Source organism: Echinococcus granulosus (assembly GCF_000524195.1).
Source record: "Echinococcus granulosus chromosome Unknown EG_S00061, whole genome shotgun sequence".
NCBI classification, from domain to species: Eukaryota; Metazoa; Platyhelminthes; class Cestoda; order Cyclophyllidea; family Taeniidae; genus Echinococcus; species Echinococcus granulosus.
In genome coordinates, this window is record NW_020170441.1 from 214,749 (window position 1) to 237,523 (window position 22,775).

The 22,775-nt window shown below is 42.8% G+C and overlaps 2 protein-coding genes across 2 annotated transcripts in view; one reads left to right on the plus strand and one right to left on the minus strand. All coding sequences in view use genetic code 11, as the record gives it.

Annotated features, from left to right (window-relative positions):
- Window positions 1-864: 864 nt before the first annotated feature.
- On the plus strand, window positions 865-10,568 carry EGR_06663 (Phospholipase D1; the record flags this gene model as incomplete). Its single annotated transcript, XM_024495912.1, has 13 exons — window positions 865-1,073; window positions 1,191-1,353; window positions 2,386-2,496; window positions 2,714-2,853; window positions 2,932-2,968; window positions 4,441-4,614; window positions 5,102-5,280; window positions 5,670-5,785; window positions 6,018-6,136; window positions 7,528-7,946; window positions 8,531-8,768; window positions 9,546-9,872; window positions 10,353-10,568. The coding sequence occupies 13 exons, from the start codon at window positions 865-867 to the stop codon at window positions 10,566-10,568; spliced, it is 2,448 nt and encodes an 815-aa protein (XP_024349678.1).
- Window positions 10,569-10,945: 377 nt separating this feature from the next.
- Window positions 10,946-22,775, minus strand: part of EGR_06664 (Phospholipase D2) — a gene marked incomplete at both ends in the record, with an annotated part of 28,561 nt that continues 16,731 nt past the window's right edge. Inside the window, 11 exons of the mRNA XM_024495913.1 lie at window positions 10,946-11,224; window positions 12,767-12,976; window positions 13,909-14,136; window positions 14,345-14,488; window positions 14,638-14,875; window positions 15,348-15,841; window positions 16,282-16,400; window positions 17,202-17,329; window positions 17,622-17,824; window positions 17,900-18,313; window positions 20,185-20,466. Coding sequence (XP_024349679.1) covers window positions 10,946-11,224; window positions 12,767-12,976; window positions 13,909-14,136; window positions 14,345-14,488; window positions 14,638-14,875; window positions 15,348-15,841; window positions 16,282-16,400; window positions 17,202-17,329; window positions 17,622-17,824; window positions 17,900-18,313; window positions 20,185-20,466 — 2,739 coding nt within the window. The remainder of the gene's footprint in view (window positions 11,225-12,766; window positions 12,977-13,908; window positions 14,137-14,344; window positions 14,489-14,637; window positions 14,876-15,347; window positions 15,842-16,281; window positions 16,401-17,201; window positions 17,330-17,621; window positions 17,825-17,899; window positions 18,314-20,184; window positions 20,467-22,775) is intronic.

The window sequence follows — 22,775 nt, forward strand, 5'->3', positions numbered from 1 at the left end:
GTTAGCAATCGGCTTACACATTGTAGAGATCTAACGATACTTATAATGTTTAATTATTAACAATCAGCACTCTAAACAGAGCGCTGCTTCGGAGTGAATTGTTCACGAAGGACTTTACTACCACGGATATTTCTCACTATGCATGAAAATGTTCTACTTCTTTTGCACGTACGCAGCAAAATTCAACCACATCGTTTCCACAGGTTCTGGAAAAGCTATCTTGCTTTAATCTACTACTGGCAGCTAGGCTTACGATTGCCTGCCCCAAGTAGAGTATGACCTACTTCGCCTAGCGTACCCATTTTAATATCAAATAACTGGCAACTATGTTTCAAACTTAGCAACTCGGGCAACCTTAAGTTGTCTTCGCGAAAAACTCGAGAAAGATGACTCTGTTATCGGTAACTAGAGGGGATGTATCACATTTGATTCCCAAATCTACATGAAATGACTATTAAGGGTGAATGCGGAGGTAAATATAAATGTCTGTTTCATGCACTTTGGAAATAGCCTCAATAGGAAATTAAACCACAATAATAGACTGGTGGCGCGTACAATACAAACAAAGTAAAAAAATTGGGGTTTTGAGTTGTAAGCCATTTATAGGTAAATTGCAGTTAGGGTTGTGATAGATTAAACATCCTAAACTCTTGTAGTCCCTTTGGATTACAGGAAGATGTCATGACAACTGGAGCTAGATGTTTAAGGGTTTTACAATTGCATAGAAATGAGTTGTAATTGGTCATGAGTGTTAAGCAGACCTTGGTAATGGGATTTTTTAAGAAAAATAAAGAAGCTTTTAATATGATCATCAATTTACAAATCACCAGCGGCATAGTTTCATGATAATTACAATCTGAAATCATGTCAGCAAGGTGGGATTGCTCTCACTTCCTCAGTATCGCTTTGCGCACCCGTAGCAAATTTGCCTTCATCCCGGCCAACTACGACACGGTGGCCTCCTGGGATGCGATGGTGAATCGGGTTCAATCCTCTCCTGAAGCAAGGGCCTACACCGTTGCCAATCCATTCGGATCTTTTGCTCCTGTTCGCATCGACGGTCAAATTATAATGTATGTTTGTGGACCCAATCCCACAATCATCCCTCATTTCTTCTGAACACCCTACTCATTCATTTCGCATGATACAAAGGGCGGAGTGGCAACAAGTAAGTAGTTTTTCGTTTGTAGTGGCATTGATGGTGCCTCATACATGGCATCAGTGGCAGATGCAATGGAGGCAGCTTGTCAAGAGATCTTTATCGCTGACTGGTGGCTCTCTCCCGAAATCTACCTTAAACGACCCTACTCCGACGACTACTGGCGTCTGGATATTCTCCTTAAGCGGAAAGCCGTATGACAAAAATTTTTTTAATGATATTTAATTTAAGTTTCAGCACAATTTTTGCAATTTTATATTAAATTTCCTCAAATAATAAGGAATAAGAGATCTCTATTATCTTGAATGCTGACATTTGTGATAGCTGGTAAGTATAATTGAGGCCATCATCAACGATGTGCTTGAAATTGCCGAAGTCTGTGTGCGTTCAAAGTGCAGTACAACTGTAATCGTGACACAAAGTCGTGAACCTGATTAAGAGAACAATGTCTGTCCCTGTCGCGTGACACCGCTACGTTGCTTGCGCCTGTCACCACCGCCCTACCTTATAAGAGTACTCATGTGTACTGTGACAGATCGAAAGATATTTATTTTAAGATATGCAATGGCAAAATACGTTGCTAGTCGGATGAATATTTGGCTAGCCTTATAAATATACTTGGCTAAATTTAGGGATGCAATTGTAAGCGCATTTTACTACCCTCCCTGTGCTTAGGATTTGAACGATGGGTCTAATTGAAATCTCAGCTTGTGGTAATTTTTAGAATCAGTGCAGATCACAGCTTTCATGTTGAGCTGTTACGTCAAAGGCGCGACAGCAAAGTGAGTAGGAGTGATGTAATCGGCCCGTAATGTGCCACATACGACTGCTGTGGCACCTCTTTTAAAGAAGGGAGGAGGGAGTAGTAACACCCTTAACAGGCGACACGATCATAGTTAAATGGTGGTAGACTTTAGAGATACCGATCTGTTTGTTATTAAATAAAGTAAAAACATGAGTATTTTTATGAAATACAAGTCTCTACACTGTTCAGTAAATTATTTGTGTTCTTCCTTCTCACAACTTTTAACTTGAACTATAAAACTATTCAACGATAATCGGAGTTCATTTGATTACCTTGCAGTAGAAATCCTCATTCGGATTTTTGGATGATATTACATCGTATCTGCAACCTTACTTTCCACCAACTTGGAATTTTGATCATTTGCTGAACATTAGGCATTAGTGTTTTGGATTACTAGCAATACTGAATGATTTCATTATAGGAAGAGGGAGTCCGCATTTGCGTTCTGATTTACAATGAAGTAAAGTTCATCCTAAACATCAATAGCTACCACAGCATGAAGACGCTCACTTCCTTGCATAGGAACATTCATGTAAGTCAGTTGCATGCTTGTGCATGGGATTCATATTCGTTTTCAAGTTCCGATTATGATTAGTGAGTGCTATAAGGCTAGATGCCACTTTAATTCTTCTGGGGCTCAGTGCCTACTATGATGCACATTCTCTGAGTCGCATGTATAGCTTAAAGTGGTCTTCAAGGGTCGAAAATTTGGGAAGCAGCCCAATTATAGTTATCTTTCAATTACACAGGTAATTCGACATCCCAGTCACGTCCGCGATCGCACTTGGATTTGGTCTCATCACGAGAAAATGGTTGTTGTAGACCAGTCGGTAGCCTTCGTCGGTGGAATCGACCTCTGCTTCGGTCGTTGGGACCTTCCGGATCATCCGTATGTTTTTACACTCGACAGCAATTGTGAATGTTTTATTTTAAGAATTTTGAACTGATTACCTTCCCCCTATTCCAGAATACTTGATGTTGCTAACCACCGGTCTAAATTCGAAGTAAGAATACCCTTTCAGTTTTTTTTTTCTTCTCACTCTCCTTCACCACTTTTGCAGCTTTGCAATTAATCATGCTCATTCATAGGCTGAGAAGAGGGAAAACTCTTTGAACGCATCTCCTTTTACAATACCGTGTACTCACAGAGCTTATTCTCACCAAGCTCATAAATGACAGTTGTGAGGCGTTACATTGGATTTCACTCCCATGGCAAACTAGTCCAGTAAGTAATAGCGTAGCGCCCGAACTTTCCCCAAATACGAAAGAAGACGTAATACTTGGACAGAATATGTGTTGCCAGCATACAGAAGGACTTAGAGCTACTGGCATGATCGGGAGGCCAGCCCACCTGGCAAAGGTAGAATGACGGGGACCTAAAGCTGTTCTTTTATCAGAACCGAGAGCTAAACAATTAGTACATTACAATCGTACCGAACCAAGTTCTGGAATGATAGCCCCAGGTTGATAACCTAGAGGGTTTCTTATAAAATATCCTTAATTCTTAATAAGACTTGGAATATCCAAATAAAGTACATCGTAATGCTACTTGATCTGCAAGCTTTTATCTCACTGCGTAAGAAAAGTCCAGCACTTCATACTGCAATCACGGTGATTTCCTAACCTGAAATATGGTTTTACACCACTATTTCCCCTAACATTCCAAATCGTTACGCATAATTTCATACTGTTTCTATCCAAAAGCACCTGTTACTTGGAAGAAATGATGTCTGATTCATCTGCTCCGTTCGATATGAAAGAAGACGCTTTCAAAAACAAAACCCTATGCTACTCTTTTATCCCTCTTATTATAAAACAATTTAATACGTGGCGTAAATTTTAAAACCAGCCTATTATTCAAATTAAAAGTCTTCCAGAACTGTTTGGAGGAATTGACTTAGTACCTCTAAAGATGAAGAGTTTTCGGTCTTGATCGGTAATAATAAATAAGGCGAACTGTGCTTGAGTACTTGGATTAATTTAGTCATGGAAGCGTGAGCCACCTCAAGAAGCGGTGCGGCTTAATCTTGATAAGCGTATGCAGACAATCGGCACTGCAGAGCTGGCACATGATGTGTGCAACTTCTCTGAGTATCTACTCTGCGGCTTGGAAGGGGGTGGCTTCTGAGACTCCCATTTCTGTCAAATATCAATCAAGGTTCTGCATAACAAGTCGCAATTTTTAGTTTTGAGTGATTCTATTAAGCTCGGGTTCACATTGGGACAAGGTTATGTCTTCTTTTTATCACCTTTAAACTAATTGGTGGATCTTTGTAAGGTGCCATACACTGTCTTCGGCTTTAAGAACTCATCATTAAGTCTGAGTTGACATTTATGGTGTTCTTTTGATTAAGGTCGAAAGCAGCAGCTATGAGGTGCTAGTGAAGCCCTATGAACGTTGCATTAATCGTTTCAAGTCTCCTCTTATAGTTCGCACGTCTCTCAAAATAGACATCAGCTTTTGGTTGCATGTTAGGTGACCGATTTGGCTTGCCTACCGTTGTCTGCAGCCTCCCTACCACTCCGATTAACATCGTTTGCGTATCTGGAAGAAAAAATTGGAGCCTTAACAAATCCGTTTCGCCTCCTTCGAACGGACACACCATTACCCGTTCGACGTTCCAAGTCGTTGAATAAACCACCGCTACAGGTAACTCTTTTTCATTAATTCAAATTTATTATGTGGACGAGGTGGGGTGAAACCAAACAAGAAATAGAGCCCTACCCTCTTTTTTCCTCATTTCCATAATTCACTTACAGTAGCTGATATAGGTAAGGTGCTCAAATAAGGATTCGTAACACATGTAATTAAAGCCAATTTTTTAAGAGAACTAACAAAATAATCTGTTTAACTGCATTCGTGCTATTAACTCGCATATGGAATTTTATTTTTTAATAGAGACATTGGCAGGCCTTCTCCAAATTAAAAATACTTTGAAGTTTTTATGATGTCCGCGCTCTAGCTTGAAAATTTCAAGTCAGGAGGTTCGCCGAAAACTAATACAAATATAGGGATAGTTGAAATCGTAATTTTCATTTGAACAACGGATTAGCGGTACAATGTCTAAAAATGCTCTATTCTGCACCATGCAGGAAAAATAACATTGTTATACAATTTATCATTTCTTAACTAAAAGCATTTCCCGCAGCAACATAAGGGAGCTCAAAGACGATCTCCGTCGGCCCTGAGTGCTGGTGATTCTACCAAGTTTTCTGGTAATAAAGAAGCCATTCGGATCCGCGATGCTCAAAGGAGGAGCTGCTGCTCCAGCATTTGTCCGGGCAAGAAGGAAAATACAGATCGGGACTGGTCTTTGTAAGTCCTTTTTAATTAGTCAATCATTCGACGCTACGGATTTTTAAAAGAATTTGGGCAAACAAACACCGACCGAGGTGCAGTCCTAAGAACAAACACCACTGTCTTAAGATGGGCTAAAATAATCCAGCCTCCATTCAACACAGAAGCTGGAATTCTCATATTTCAAATATTACCAACTGTCTCTGGGTGTTTATGCTGTTGGATTAAATGTGAGACTGAAGGGCTCTTACAAGTTATCAAAATTGCATTATTGAGCATCCAAATCCATAGGATTAGCTTTTTCAGACTATTTTACAATGTCTAACGTAATGGTATTTTCTGGTCTATTTCTTGCTACACTCGGGGTCAATTCCAACAAATGGTGTATCACATACTTACATCTTTAGCGCCTCAACTGAAACGGACTTGCTGGCTTCGCAGGATGGAAACTTCCTTTTTCCAGGAAAGGACTATGTCAACTGGATATTCAAAGACCCCGATGATGTGGCTAAGCCAGATGCAGGTATGCACTAGCTTATCCCTCCTACAACTGCATTTAAATTGCTTTTTGAAGTTTGGAGGTAGTCAGCGACAATACAATTCTCATTCTTTGTCCCCATAAATGTGCATATTAATAACCGAAAATCAGTTAAGCCCATTAATTGATATCGGTTACACATCATTTTGTAGAATGAAGATGATTTTTTCTTGATCAATGCAGCGTTTTGCTTAACCGACTTCACTTCTCTTTGCAGTCTACATCGATCGAAATGAGGTGCCACGAATGCCCTGGCACGACGCTGGTGTCGGATTATCGGGCACAATTGTCAGTGATTTTGCTCGACACTTCATTCAGCGGTGGAATGTTCATAGAGTGAGTTGGCACAATCCATACGAAGCTACAAAGTGAACCATTCCTTTCTACATCACTTGGTCATATTTGTCCTTTCAATTAACCTATTATACCAATGCTATAATTGCATCTCGCAAAAGCTATGGCAATTCACGTCAGATGTACTAATATTTCGAATAGCCAACAATTCATCAAACAAGCATCAAACCGTGCGGAGTGAACTTATCACTCCATGTCGGAGGAGTGGCTTTGACTATCCTTTTGTCAATGCAGATCATATTACGAATGAAAGAACAGAAAAATTCTGCTTGATTTACGGTATTTCCTGTTAACTGGCAATCAGATTGAACTCCAAAAACAGGGAACATGGACGTCTTCCGGGATCGCAGGCACTCTGCCACGTGCTGACAGAATAATGCACATCTCTACTTTATAATGTCCTTAAAGAATGGTATCTTACACTTCCTACAAGTTACCGTAGGTCATTGCAGTGGGATACATCTAAAGCTTCATTAACTTCCGGTACTTGACGGTTGGCGATTGTTGGTGTGCTGGCACGCGACATTGTCTACTCAGTGAACTCAAATAGCTCTATCAACGTCATACCAATCGCTTTTAGGTGGAAGCACCCACGATGCCCAATGTGACTAAAAAAGACGTACCAAAAACAAGATTTTTACTACTAGGTAGAAAGTTGACTTACAGAAGGGATTTCACGTGCCCTTATGATAGAGGAAGTTCCAAAGTTTGCTCAAGAATAAGCTGTATTGTGTGCTGCATTAGCTGTTAGTGCTAAATTCTTCTTTTTCTATACACTACAAGCAAGCAGAAGTCAAAACACAAATTTTTATCCTAAGCACACTCACACTGATTGCGTCATAGTAACTATAATGTTTGGCAGCACATAATGGGAACATGTGCGTAGAGTTTCCCTTTCCCCTTCGGAAACCACGATGACCAAGTGGCCGTAGCTTTAAAATTTCACAAGTAGAGAGAAATGATTTTTGGATCTATGCCTCACAATCTTGCTAGCTTAATTACCAATCTTCCTCAATTACGATTAAAAATTTCACATTTTAGTCTGCGTATTTATAAGATACCAATAGTTTTGATTTGTGAATGATAAGGGCTTTTCCTCGTAAAATAAATGGTGAAACGATTTGAAAGTGATCTCTTATCCTCCCTGTTATTTCTTTTTGCATTCTCAACTTACTCGGGGCTACTCCCCAGCTTGCGATCTAGAATGTTATGACAGGTGAAGGGGTGCTATAAAAAGGCCCAAGCTGCGAGTTACATTTGTCTTGTCATTGTTGGTGGTGTCATGATTTTGACACTAGTTAGGAAATAGCGGATGAGAAACTTGTCTATGGAGACGACAAGTGGATTTTCTTTTCCGCATCTGTCGTGCCAAGGTGCGGGAGGTGAAGCGCAAGCGCAAGCATGCTTCGACGTTGCGCATACCGCCCATCCTGCTGCCCACTCCGCCCCATAATACGCCCCTAGCCGCGCGCCTTCACGAGCTGGGCGGCAGCTGTAGCTCTGGCGGCAAGAGCGCACGGGCTGTGCGGATGCAGGCGCTACGATCCGCTAGCCACTGGTCCCTCGAGTCGACGCGCGGCGTTAAGGCGAACGACGTGACCACTGCCTCCTCAACGTCCTCACACACCGAATGCTCCATCCTTAATGCCTACATTGAGGCCATTTGCACAGCTCAGCACTTCATCTACATAGAGAATCAGTTCTTTATCAGCTGGGTGGGCGCAGAGAAGAATCAACTCGTCGAAAACCAAATTGCCCAAGCCATCTACGACCGTGTGGTCAGGGCTCATTGGTATGTTCACGTCCTCGGCTTTTTCCCCCATGGATCTTTGTGCTGGCTTATCATTCACATTTTGTATCTTTCTACCGCGATAAAGGAAACCATGTGGACTGTACCATTGACGTGGCGTGATTACACATATAATGCCTTTTTAAGCATAAATATCAATTCCTAATTCTAGATAGCCCCCTTTTATCTTTTTTCCCACTTTTTCCTCCTATAATAAACTTTGAACTTCAAGATTATCTGACCCACATATGTCAGCTCATAAAATTCGTGGCGTCTAAGCTTTGGAATCAATTTAGATGAAAGATTATTAGTCTTTGAAGTAGTATCAAGAACCAGGGATGCTCCTAGTGAAAGACCATTTGACGCTAAATTCCTCGTCATTCAATGATTGAAGCCACTTAGCAATAATGATGGCAATGTTGTTGATCTAAGTGGGAAATTATGTTAGAATCGTCAAGATTCGTACTTCATCTTAACACGTAACAAGTTTTTCGTTGACGTAAGATCTAGAATGGATTCTCATCTACAGTGCATGTCACTTTTGGTAGTGTAGAGTCAGTTGATTAGTCTTTGCAAAATGTTTTTAGCGAAAAGAAGCCCTTCCGAGTGTACATTCTTATCCCCCTACTGGCGGCCTTTGAGGGTGTACCCGGGGATAAGAAGTCGGGCTCAAGCATCCACGCAATTCTACGCTTCACTCGTACCAGCCTTTTTAAGGGACCCAATGCACTGATCTCGCGTCTTCGAATGGTCATTCCAGACGTTGAGAACTATGTCAGTGTCTGCAGCCTCCGCAAGTACGACTGCTGGCCGAATGGACGATTTGTAGGTTTGCCATCACCTTGCCTTAAGGTTATTCCACACCCTCTTTTATGCTACGACACCGCTCTTATCGAAGCGCAGTGGAAGGCACGCCTTTCGTGCGATAATGCTTAGTGCAACCGAACTAAAACCACCAGACTTTCCAATACAACAAAGCTAATACCCCATAAAAGTGGTTTTGTCCAAGATGTCAGCACCTTTGCTTGTGTTTCTAACAAAAATGTATCTTATCGACGGCAAGAGGCCTAGTGAGTAATAATATTACCTCTAAGAGCTGAACCAAGTGTGTTAAAATTATGCCTAGACACTGTAAGCACCTGATTATCTTCTGGTCGTAGTACAAGCGTAGGTTTCTCACCAACAGCATGGTGCTATTCCATAGACCCTGAATGATGTTGTAATCATCCTTCAAATTTTCATTATCATTACGAGTTTTGACACATTATCCCTAGCCTCACAGTATGTATCAAAACTTTCTCCTGCTATTCCCTTTTGCAGTACCCAACGATAGCAATGCTAATTATACTCTTTCAGTCACCGTATTTTAGGGTCTTGTGGTATATCTTTTATGATAACCGGTGGTTTTGGTCAAAACTAGAAGTGCCCAGTAGGTAAGTAAATATGGTTTTGTTGTGGTAAACGCATTGTATACAATAGTTCATAGAACGCAAGTGCACTTCGATAGGATCGACGCAAGCAATAGTAAAAAGCTAAAAATAAGGAGGCTACCATGTATTGCAACTAGCTTCAGTAAATTATCGTTTTGTTGTCTCTTTAAAGACTACGGAGCTAATCTACATACACAGCAAGCTGATGATAGTAGATGATCGAAAAATGATAATCGGCTCGGCGAATATTAATGACCGGAGTATGCTGGGCCATAGGGACAGCGAGTTGGCAGTAGTGGTAGAGGACGAGGTGGAAGAGGAGAAAAGTGGTGTCGTGGCAGATGTGCGGCGCCGTCTGATGGCTGAGCACTTGGGGGTGCTCTCTGATCAAGCTTCGCTCCCCTGGGATCCCGCCCTCCTCCACCAACCCATCTCCGATGCCTTCTTTCATAGTGTCTGGCGGAAGACCGCGCTGGACAACATGAACATCTTCGAGGAGGTTCGTGCCAGTGTTCCTCTTTATTTGATGAATAATTTAGACAATCTCATGTTTTGATGCAACTGTTTCTTCGGGAGCAGATTCTGTCAAAATTCGAGAGAGCTTAAAGAGGAAATAAATCATTTATTTTGACTTTAATTGTTTATATTTGCTCTTTAGGTTCCAAATATGATGCATGCGTTTCTCAGTGTCTATAAACGCCTGGACTTTATGACGTAAATAGAAAGTATGATTGCTCAATTGTAACAGAACTTTAATTTCTACACAAAGTACAATTACTTCGTCGTCTACTAAATGATTTAGTTGATATTTGTACTGAAGCGTAATGGGTCCGAGCTATTGTCGAAGTCCGTCATACACAAGTTGATGAGATCTTGGCAATTCTGGGACAACTTCAGCATCGTTAATCTCACTCTTCCTATCAAAAAACGCCATTCTATTTGTTTGCACCTGGTCATGACCTTCCTCTCCTTTGCATAGGTCTTCAATTGCGTCCCGTCGAACAGCGTTCGGCGGTATTCAGAGCGGTCAACCCAAATGCAGGGCAAATGGCCTAGGGGAACAAAGGCTGCTGAGCTTCTGCTCGGGATCAGAGGTCACTTATGCGAGTACCCCGAGGACTACCTGGCTGACGAGGATCTCACCTTTCCTCGAGGGAACGTCGAACAGCTCGCACCCCTCAAAATCTGGACTTGAAAGTCGTTACCATCACGTACATTGACCATGGCAAGGAAAAAAGGAAGAAATACTTACATTTTTCTGATACATATTTTACTCTTTTATGTACTTATTTATCATTGCTACCAAAGGTCGGCCAAGTGAGTTCATACAAATTTTATAGTAAAGAAGAGGAAATTACAGAGGACACCGTAAAATAATCTGCGTGTTGAATTAAGCCCCATTACGATATGCCATCCCTCCCTTGGGTACGAATTTCCCTTCTATCAAACACTCTGGGTCTAGAAGCCAGGAAAAAGGTGTAGCCCTGGGCACCTCCGCTTCTGCCTACCTTACTCTTATTTCCCAATTTTTAATTCTATTTTTGCATGCCCAATGCTGAGAAAGGGGGATAGTCACTCAAAGTAAGAGGCAGGAAATGTAGACAATGTGGTGCCCCAATTCAGCCCCATCTTGAGGTTAAATACAAGGAACTTTACTGACTGCTCACCTGGTGTGAGTGATGTTCCCGAAGTAGAGGTTTTCTTGCACACCTTCGAGTTGCCTCGTATCGAGTAGAATGGTGTCAGCCGTGACTGTTGTTTTACCTTCGACATGTGAACCACCCTGTGGACAATCATGACTGTGGTCACAGCGGACGTAGCAGGCATGCTCCTAGGTGTGTATGTTCGGTACTGAGTGAATAAAATCAAGATCGAGTAATGACGTGATCATTCACTCGATGATTGTTGGAGGTTAAAGCTATTTTTCGTTACAAATAAGTCAATTAGCAGCCTGGACTGTACAGCTTGTCTTTAAAGATTCAGTCTCTAGGTCGCAATCTGCATATTTGTACTGAAATATATTAAGTACGCGTGCTTTTACAGAAGCACTTTTAGAAAATCCTTTTCCATCTAAATTACAACTATCGGCAGTACTTACTGTCGTTTAGTATTTCCAGTCCAAAGTAAAAGTATATTTCTCTTAAGGCTTAGAGCAGAAACATCCACTCTCAACTTGAAAAGAATTTATTGTAATGCGCCCCATAAGTCGCAGCATTTATTATTTTAAACGGTAAAATTATGGCTTTTGAGTGGTAACATGTTGATTTTTTGGGGCGATACGCGCGGCCATGGACAGACCCTGTGCTGAGCTTCAAATTCCTCACACGACTCAAATGAATTTTAAGACCATAAGCCAGAGGTCTTTGCCGTGGCCAGTATGAAGGCACTCGGATTACGTCGGCTGTACTGGAGAGCTGAAGTGCTGAGCATACGAGTGGTCACAGTTGACATTAGATGTACACTTAGAGTTTGTCACAGAGTGATATTGCCTAATCAAGAAGTGTGCTCTTATGCGTTTACAGCTGGCGCTACTTGGACTCGATAGAACAAACTCCATAGAGAGTTAATATGCAGTATCAAGCACTGTTGAGCAGTAAAATGCGAACACTTGATGGAAGTTTGAATGAAGTAAATTTCGTTAACGCCAATAAAAGTGGTCCCATCCGACTTTTGGTGCGTCAATTACTTGATTGATGGGTAGTCTACTCCAACGTCGCCCCCACTATTTCACAACCTCGTGTAAAAAAGGTAATGTGTGCATAAAACTGCCATTACTTTGGAGTGTCATTTGCTTGACTAGAATGACGCGTTGCGCACAAGTTGAAGCAAGATGGTGTTTCACGTCACCTCTGCCAACATTCCACGCACTCTTCGTTTGCTCTAAGCACAACTCGCGCAGTGAAACCGCTGGCGAACCATTTTTCGGTCCTAATTCTGGTAATAAAATAAATAAACATCCCCCTACTTTCGGGCTTCGGAACATTCACTTTCAAATGAATACCAATAACAATGAAATTTATATTAGCTTGAGAACGATGAGGCTATTTTGAGGAGTAAATTTTGAATAAAGCATTCAAAATTAGAAGCACCTTCAAATTTTCTCCACCAGCCCTTCACGAAAAGGCACTGAGAATGGTTAATTTATTTCTGCAAAGCCGATTCTAGCTAGGTTAACTTTCTTGGTGAAGTAAAAATATAAGAAAGGTATGTTCATATTCCAAGAGAAAAATAGCAAAAATGAAAGTAGGGATGTTAGAAAATAGGCACTATCTTTGTTTATCATGGAATGAGAAGGTGCAGAGGCGGAGGGAGGGAATGGGAGGGTAAAAGGCTAAGACAAGGAGAGGAAAGACATTTCGGAAGCGTAGGCGAAGGAGGTCATGTCCAAACTACCGTAACGAGGACATTCTCTTTGGAGACTTGCGGTGGTGAAAGGTCTTCTTCGCAAAGAAATTCATCAGGGAAGCACACCACGTGTCCATGAATACCTTGGACGAGTTCTTTGGCCTTCTTTGGATCACGCTTGTACAGAGGCTCCACTCCGCGTATTACGTCAACTTTCGCGAAGGAGTCCATGTTATTTGAAGGCACACAGCTGAAGACCTGCAATAGGAGCTACTTTCTGGGATGGAGATCACAAAGATGCGGGAATACCACTTTGTACATATTTTAAAATCAATGTATACTATTTCTATTGGGAAACATGAATAACATTGTCTTGGACGATAGCCGTAGAAAGTGTTAAAATTGGTGGCAAAGAAGTTAAAAAATAAGAAGTATTTTCTAGGGAAGTGTAAAACTGATGAAAGCCACTATTTCAGGAAGGATTGCCTAATTCTTCCACAAACGCCGGGGTTTGGAGAAATTATATGGGTGAAGTTGGCTCACAAAGCCCTCCCATTATGCGTGTTAAAAATAGCGATTAGAGTGCCATCCTAGCGATAAATTTGGTGCCATTACGCAACTCGCGCCTACGCAATTAACAAGAATGAGATCTTGAAGAAACTTTGATAGACTTGGAACCGTGAGGTGAAAACCATCAACATTATCAAGGCGAATGAAGCTATTGGGAAGGAAATATTCGAACCAAGAATTGGTCTTTCACAAGTAAATGAGATGGAAAAGTTTAAAGCCCTAGATTTACAACATTAAATACACTGAAGGCGTTGTTACGCGTCTCGCCACGTCATAGGGACAAGGCGTGAAATCGCAGTAGTGCCTTGGGAGTACTCCTAAGGAGACAAGTCCATAACCGAAATGCTTATTACGGAAGAGTAAATGTAACAGTCTTCAGGCAGTGGGAACCAGTGAGCTTGTTGAGCAGTATCATTTAAAAGAGGGCGACCATTTTTATAGTAAGGGTTATTCACAGGAGAACCTTCAGTCTTTCTACTTCCTCATTAAAGTAGCAACTTTTCACAGCTCGAAGACCCAAAGTCGATATTCGAAAAATCGGATGAAAAAAAATCACTTTTCGACCCGGGTATCTGCCGTTGCCTAGACTGAAGTAACTCATCTCTCAATTGATGGCTCACCTCATCGAAGAGCTTCATATTGCTTTCGGCAATGCGACACCAAACATTGTGGTAGAATTCGTCGCAGACGGGATCGTTGAGGAGTTCATGGTTCCAGTCAGTATGCTCTCGCGACTCTTTCGTCAGTACGCCGAGATGCTCAGCCATCAGAGACTTGCGGAGGCGCCGAGCCGCGCTGCCCACAAACACCTTCTCTCCTGCAAACATAGCCTCCTGCAGTGTGCCCATCTACCATTGCGAATGGAGAACGCTTACTCGTCAGTTAGTGTGCTTGCTCATTCTCGATCCTCATTATCGGCTTAACCAAAATTGAATGCTACTTCCAAACAATGAGATGTCGTACTTTCAAATCAACTTATTTATAGCGTCAGAGATGGGTGATGAATTTTAATTGCTCTACTTTTTTACGTGGGGTGAAACAAAGACGTGGACTCACCTCGGGTACGTCCTCTGCCACTAGAGCAAGCTCGCTATCGCGGTAGCCAAGCATACTGCGGTCATTAATATTAGCTGATCCGATTATCAGTTTACGGTCGTCCACTATCATTAGCTTGGAGTGTACATAAATGAATTCTGTCGTCTAAAAATAAGCATACATGTTGGTGTCAAATGACAGATATGGGAATCGTAGAATTGCCAAATAATTCTATTTTAGATTAGTAAAACTATGATTAGCAGAAAGGATGTGCGGCTTGCACCCTAACTACTTAGCTAGAAGAGTGGAATTACTAGGCGGCTGTCGGGCCAGGTATCGTAGGTGCGGAGGCCACAGACACTGATGTAGTCCTTGGGATTTGGTATAAAGAACCTGAGCCTAGGAATGAGAGCTGTGGGGCCGTGGAAGAGGCTCTTTCGGATGAAAAGCAGCTCGCAGTGGATTGATGTTCCCTTGTCCCTAGAGCCCGCGTCACCCGCGAATCCGGGCAATAGGGGCAGGATTATGTACACCCGAAAGGGGCTCTTCTCCCTGGAGTGAGAGGAAACCGTCAACAAAGTACCATAATGTATCGCAAGTAGGGACAATTGCACAAAGTGGCTGGACTCAAGGTCGTGCTGACCACTCCGACTACTTGAGGCCATTTTAAAGGTTCATTACTGTAGGAAGATGCTTGATTTGGTTCAGATGATTGAAGTAATTTGCAAACAATGCCGTTTGATACATCAAATGCGCCGGGTGCCCAGAGGTTGCTAGAAATTTGCTATCATATCATAAACAGCTAGCTAGCGGCCCATCCCACAGCCCAATGAAGCTAATCTTGACTGTCAGGAATGCGAATTTCGCACAGCAAATTTAGTGCTAATAAATTTGCTATTTGCTAAGACTGGGATGAAACTGAATGCTTTACTGGGTGACTATTTCATTCCAAATGAGCTATGACGGTTCGTGACGCTAAATGTAAGACACATGCTGTTACGCTTTGGCCCGAGTGTAGACTCACCTGTAGGCGCGTAAGATTCGATCGTAGAGGGCCTGATTGATGGTATTTTTGACCAAGCAGGGCTGCAACTCGCTCTCAAGGCCCGCAGGACCGGTGTTGTTGTTGCTGTTGGCGCTTTGAATGTCATGTTCCATGGTCTTCTCATTGAGCCAGCTGACGAAGAATTGATTTTCAATGTAGATGTAGTGCTCGGAGCTGCGGATGGCCTCGATGTAGGCGTTGTGGATGGAGCGCTCAGTGAACTGGGGAGTGATATTGAGGTTGTTAGGCTCGTAGGCAAAGTCGTTTTCACCGCCTGTACCGCCACCACGGTTAACTACGAGAGACCAGCGACTGGCGGAGCGCAGTGCCTGCATCTGTGCCTGATGGGCGTGCCGTCGGCCACTCACCGCTGCTATGCCCATTTGCTTCCACGGCTCACAGGGCGGCGACGGGAGTAACATCGGTGGGATTGGAAGCTTGTTGTTTCCCCGTCGTCGCTTCACTTTCCGCAGCTAAGCATTTAATAATAATTATGGTAGTTGAGGTAGTGATGGTGGTCAGAGTAAATGATCAGTCTTCTCCATTTGATTTCGCGTTACTTAATCGTCGTAGAGAGTGCAAAAAAGTGTAACACTGCCCATCAGAAATGATTGAGTTTCTATCGTTGAGTAGGAGGGTGCATTACTTCGGTTACCTGATCGTAGGCCTGCACGCTACCACTCAAATTTACCAAAAACGATCATCTAGTACCCTTAAAATTTTACGCACATTAAGCTATTCTCCGTAGACTATATGAGTTTCACTTTCCATAGTTTTAAAATAATAAATTAAGGCTTCTAGGGTACAGTGAAGCACCAATTTTCCAAAGGCAGTCAATCAATGAGTCGTCAAGTCTTTGCATGTAGAAGGGATGAGAACGAAAAGCGGAGCGAGGAAGTACGACCGTGCATACACGGGTGGCATTCCAGCGTTGGATGAAGTGTCGAGCAAAGTCAGAGACAACTGAACCCGTGACCACGCAGCCGACATCGTGCCAAGGCATCCGGGGTATCTCATTCCGGTTGATGCGATCTAGGCGAGGCAGAGGAAGGATTTAGTTTCCCACGCTAGAATGGCACGTGTTTCAGTCAGTCGTGTGGTCACCCGTGTAAACGGTAGCGGCTGGTTCGCGCAGGTCAGAGTGCACAAAACTTCGCTTCTTCTGCTTGTGTGACCTTGATGTGTGTGGAAGTTTAAAAGTTAAGTGGCACTATTAAAGAAAACACTTCTACCGCAGGACGAATAGATACAGGGCGTTTGCAGTTGGAAATCAGGCGATACTTCTAATTTCTCCACAGGCACCCACGTTCAGAGATTAAGAGCATAATTTGACCGACGCTTGAGCATTTTTTTGCAAAAAGTACAATTGATCCTCCGGGTTTCCGTGGCATGAAGCGAATTTTGCTAAATCTCAGCAGGGAGCAGCAAGGACAGACGCTTCTTCTTCTTCAAAATAAACCGGCAGTATGCATGGCTGTTTCCCCGACTGATAATGGGCGTCACTACCTATTGTCTTGATTTTTTTTGTCAGAACCGCTTTCCTCATCTCAAAAGTGGCAGACGGTCGTAGTTTCAAAAATTCCAAATGTTCGCAAATGCTAACTTGGACCGTGCTGCAACTGATTTTTCGGTAGCTTTCGAGTGCAAACTCGGGAATAAGGACGTGCGCAGTCCCCTGCTCACACGAGTTAGCGCCTTTCAAATGCGATTAAATGCAGCTCCAACCTGTCTAATTTGCTTGGAGAACAACAATGCGCAAAACTTTCTAAGTGGTAAATCTTACCACGTTAAAAGCGTCATTGCACTTGAAAGGGAACGAATCGCTAAGCTTACCTTCCTCTGGGATTTGAAGCTCATCAGCATCTTTGAAGAGCCAATTTTCGTAGTCTTTACCCACGAATAGGAAACGATGGGAAAGTTCAGCAAGTTTCGATTCTTCACCCAAAACAATGAGATCCTCCCTGAAACAAATGCAATTAATAGGAACCAAAACTGGCAATTGCAGGATGCTAAATGCTGAGGCATATGCAAAGTAAAACATAATCAAAGTGAGTATACTGATGTGATTCAAAGCCACAATTCTTAAACTTTTGTATGACCACAAACGAACGACGCTATGATCAAAAGATTAGGGTTGAAGGAGGAACTAAATATTGCTGTAGACCTGTGAAAGCTACCGAAAATTCTAGTAGAATAAACGAGATTGTTCAAGACTGTGCAACATCTGGAGTTGGTAGGGTTAATCATACAAACCTAATTTCATAACCTGCTGCGGTATCGTGTCCTCCTCGAAGTTTAGAGAGGGGTGCTCTGCTTTGCCGCCGTTTGCAATAACCCAACTTTACAAACTCAATGTCATCAGATTCATCGGAATCGGATTCAGACAATTTAGGCACCGGTGACCGTCTGCGTTGAGAACCGACTCTGGCGAACAAATTTTGAATCCCATTACCTATCTGAAAAACAAATGAGAGTTGGTAAAATTTAACTCCTGAACACTTTTGTAGGGAGAGACGTATGTATACACGTACTTCGGCAGTGGAGAAACGTGGTTTGTGCGGTTTGGATGGTCTGCGGCTCAATCCGGCATCATTGCGATTGGGGATCTCGCAAGGCGGGGTCACAGATTGACTACGGGAGTGTCGTCGGGCGAACTCCATCACCCGTTTTGGGACGGCTGAGGACAGGTGGCGAGGGCGTCGTTCCGAGCTTTGACGACGATGTTCGGTGGCGCCATGAGGCGCATCGATCGGCACCTGGAGTCGACCAATGTTAGGAATCTGGATGTCCATGGTAGGCTCCATCCCATCCTCACCCTCCACATTCCCGCCACCGCCGGCTCCGCCGCCGTCTTCACCATGGCTGCGACGTCGACGGCCGCTTTTGCGAGTACGCACTGAAGAGCGGAACCCCATTTGACCGTCGGGCATAACTTTAATTCCCGGCTAGTTGGAGAAGAATAAAAATGAATGTAGAAATAATTGGACATCATTCTGTACCTCGATTGGACTCAAGCCTAAGCAGAATAAGTGTTGCGCAATATGCCAACAATAATTGTGACCGCTATAGGCTTCAAGATCACGTATACTGAAAAACTTTTATATCAGGTCAAATATAAGAGAAGATGTGCATGTTCTCAAGACAAGGATTTTACAAAGTCATGTAATATCATAACTTTATGGACAAATGCTTCCTTTATTTCTGCATTAAACGATTTTAGAAAATTGCAGTGGAATGTGAGGTTGATTCCTATATGATTTACAGAGATTTGTGTGCTATTTCATCTTAGGGAAAGCTACGAAATTTCAGTGTTGTGGGGACGTTTAGAGCCGGGAGAGGGCAAGCACTTTGAGTTTCTGGCCGCACCGACATATGCAGCCTATTCGATCAGATTTCTCTTCAGCATTCAATTCAGCTCCGCGTCCCATCTACAGTTGATGCAATAAAACCTTCCATCATTTAAAAGCCTTGAAAAAGTTTAGAAGTATGAGGTATCAATACTGTTATCCCGCCTCCTGAATGTGCAAAATTACATGCTTTGGGGTTGCTTGCTTGACGAAAAACAGTTTGCATGAAGAGAGTAGGTGAACGCGGCAGTAAACTTCAGTTTATAAATAGACTGTGACATCGTAGGTAGATGAAACGTCTTTTTATGAATAGTGGTCGACCCACAATGTTTGGGGATAATCCACAAACAAGACACACAGAAAATGCTTTTTTACATGTTTCGCACCTGCTCATTGCCCAGTCTTTCAGACATTGGATCAACTCTTATGAGGCCATCATCTAGCTCTTAATAAAATGGAAAATAACCCTCTTCCTTCGAGCCTTTCCGCTGACGATCCGCACAAACGGTCTACCTTTAAGTATGCTACAGCTGCTAGAAGTTACACAGTGTCCAAGGTTTTGGAAAACAGATAACACTTCACTCTGGTGCAGAATACTTACTTCCCAGGGATGATCACCAACAAATCGGTAGAAGAACTTTACCAAACTTCAAAATATGCGCCCATACTGATGAAGACGGAACGGAAAGTGATGCTCAGACTTGTGGCAAACGAAACCAAAAGCCGCACCTTTGGGTGGTACAACCAAAGCGCCGTCTCGTTGATTCAAAATGCTTTCGGCAAGCGCAATTCACGCTTCAACAAGCCAGTAAATGCACACTACTTAGAAATGGTCTCAACGTATTGACGCTCTGTACAATCTATATGACGACAACGTTCATAACTTTTGTTTTAAATGCCTAAACAAACGCAGAAGGTGGAAGTGAACCCTAAAGACGTCAACGGCCGAAAAACATGGCTGCCTCAAATAATATGTACTGAAAAATTTAGGTGATGACCCAAGCAGGTTGCCTACACTGTTCATATGAATGACTCTTTGGGCCTTAAGGCTTGTCCTGGGTGGCCCCACACCTAATACCGTCGACAATTTAGCTATTTTGACAAGTATTTATAAAATGATGGCTGTGAAAGATCAAGTTTAAGTGCGAATAATTTTGGAATAAGGAGTTACGGATTTTACATCAATCGCGAAAATTCGAATCCGTAAACAAATTCTTTGAACCTACAAACGCAGTTAACGAATTCTCAGCAAAATTTGACCAAAACCTCTCCTTGAATGCAGGGTTTTTGGGGTTGAAGTGGAATTTCACTACTGCAATTCGTTAATGGGATTGTTATTTATAGTAATACCTGTAGTATGAAGGAGGCGGTCCAGAGGACATATCGCTAAGAGCATCAAGTAGTTTAGTAGTCCGCTAGTGCGAACAGGCAAAAAGACGGTAAAGAGGCTAAAAGCAGAGGGGACAGACCTCGAGATCCTCCTTGTGCCCAGTCTGCCGCCTCCAAATGTGAGCGGCCATGGAGACGCTTGCGAGGGTGGCGAAGTTGAGCCGACGCTCAGGAGAGGGGGAAGTGGGAGAACCATGCCGTCTTCGTCGGTCACGATCCACCTCCTCCTGCGGCATATCAGTGAGGACTACGCTGAGGGAGTCGCTATGATGTAGCGTCCGACTCGCTGACTCTGCCCCCATTGGTACCATCGGCATGACCGGCATCAGCGCCATGATTGCTGATTTTGCCGCGTCCTGCAGCTGTCATGACACAGGCATACAACCACATCAATCTCTTGAGCTATTAATGAATGCTAAGACATTCAAAAAAGTAGGATGGAAGTATCTGCAGAAGAATGGGATTTGTTGGGCCTTTGAAATGTGCGAACCAGTCTCCTTACTGGTGGCGTAGCACCCTCCTCATGTCATTATACCACCAGTTCTTCAGCCCTTCTGTGCACCAATACTGAAGCAACTTATAGAGTAGTAGAGGTTAATCTGAGCGCTAAACTCCCCACCAATGTGGCCTTTCCACTTTTCCTGTGTAGAATTTGGATTGTGGAAAAAAGGCGGTGTAATATCTGGTATAAGGTAGAGCCAGAGTGTCTAAAATGTAGCCAGGCATGAAGTCAACGCCCTGATAGTCACCCATGGACCACAATCAAACACATCGGCGATTACTCTCGAGGAGCGTGTTGGCATCCTTATCGTGGGTTTCGATTGCGACTCCTGAACACACGTAAACTAACTGATCGACTTGAGAGAGTGGAATTGAATTGGCGTCAATTGCTCCAAGCACAAATATTATGAGCTAATACAATGCTTCAACGTGAAGAAAAATGTCATTTTTGTGATCCACATATGCTTCCTCAATGGAAACCTACGCAGCGATTATCAACCAGTACTAGCGAGACTAGTCCTTTTTTCGCACCAAAAGGTGTTGTTGAAAAAGCTGACAATTTTCTCAGCACGATTCTGTCTGCGTCATCGTGTAAGAGGTTAGTCATTACTGAAAGAAGCCCAACCGCCTACCCAGTTGATTATTAAAACTGTTTGAGGTGATGATAAAGAGGATTGTCTCCCCCAGTTGATTGAAAATGCATTTTATAAAGGCAAACTTTCAAGTTTCAGGTAGCCAAAACCAATATCAGTTATCCAAATTAAAACACGTGAGATGGCTCATGATAGACCAAGGTTTACACAAATCACAGCATCTACTCTGGGGAGGAATGGAGCCTTGCACAGGCTAATTCTACGCCTTTGATTTGCTCATTTCTGGAGCATTAAACATGCAGAGGCCATGCGACAAAACTGTGTTCATGCTATCGTCTCCACATATCTCGTTTTCACTTTAATAAGAAGCACAGTAGGCGAGTTTCCTCAAGTAGTCTTCATTGAATCAAACTTCTCTATGTTTTAATGTTCTGTCTACCACTGCTAACGAACCATCAATATGCACGCTCTATTGAGTAGTTCCAAGCAAAGAAATATCGTTCACTTACAAGAAAACGTCCCACAACATTCACATTGCTTCATTTACCTGCACTACATGGATGTACTGATCCACTTCCTGATTTTTATAAACTTCCCTTAAGTTAAAACAACGTGAGATAACTGACATTCTCACAAGAGCAAGCGTCTCAATCTGATTGTTGCACACCTGATTTATGGTCTTACATGAATAATAAGATCGTGGAACCATGAAAATTGGTAGATCTTGCGGAATCGTTAAATAGAATTCTTGAAAATACTGTGTTAAAATGACACCGCTTGACTTTAACTAACATTCGAAAGCATCCTTATTAATCCAACGGCCAGGGTGACTTCATAGTGTAAATCGGCGGAACGACCAGACACAACACTCATGGTCTCATGGGACGTTTTCAATTTCTCCCACAAAGACGCATGAATGTGTATTATACGACCAAGGAGTCCATGAACAGTCGTTCTATATAAAACAGTAGCTGATATTCATGCGTTAATGCCAGCTCACTGGGACGTAGATGCATGCCTAATGAAAGCACCGGAGAGGTGCTTAGATTGCTGGAACTGAGTCAGTAGTAGCATTAAAGACAGATTTCCATGGGTAGAAAGCTACATGAATAAATTAATTGTTCCTATAGCCTGCAGAGAGTGCTAACACAAAGGGGGCTAAAACACCCCAGCGGCAGTGTCGGAACCAGTCAACCCAGCTGTAGTGAGTCGCCTACGATTCCACGCGGAGCGGACTTAATGGATGAGCGTACAATGAGAAGCAATGAACGGCAAGAGATTGCCATGAGATGTAACGAACTCTCAAAAGTGCTCTCATTAATCACTCTCGAAGATGTATAAAATATGACAAGCACCTAATGTAGGAAAAGTGAGAGGACGTTTCTCAAGTGCGTTTTATAAAACAAAATCAGCTCTATGGGGCTAGAAGGACGAAGCAGAGCGTTTCACCCGGTTGCTAAACTGGTACCAGCTTCGGCTAGTCTGAACAACATAGATGGATTAAAAAGACATGCAGAAAGGAGCTGGACCAAGGCAGGCGCAGTTGATTTACACACTCCGCTGACTCACAGCAGCTC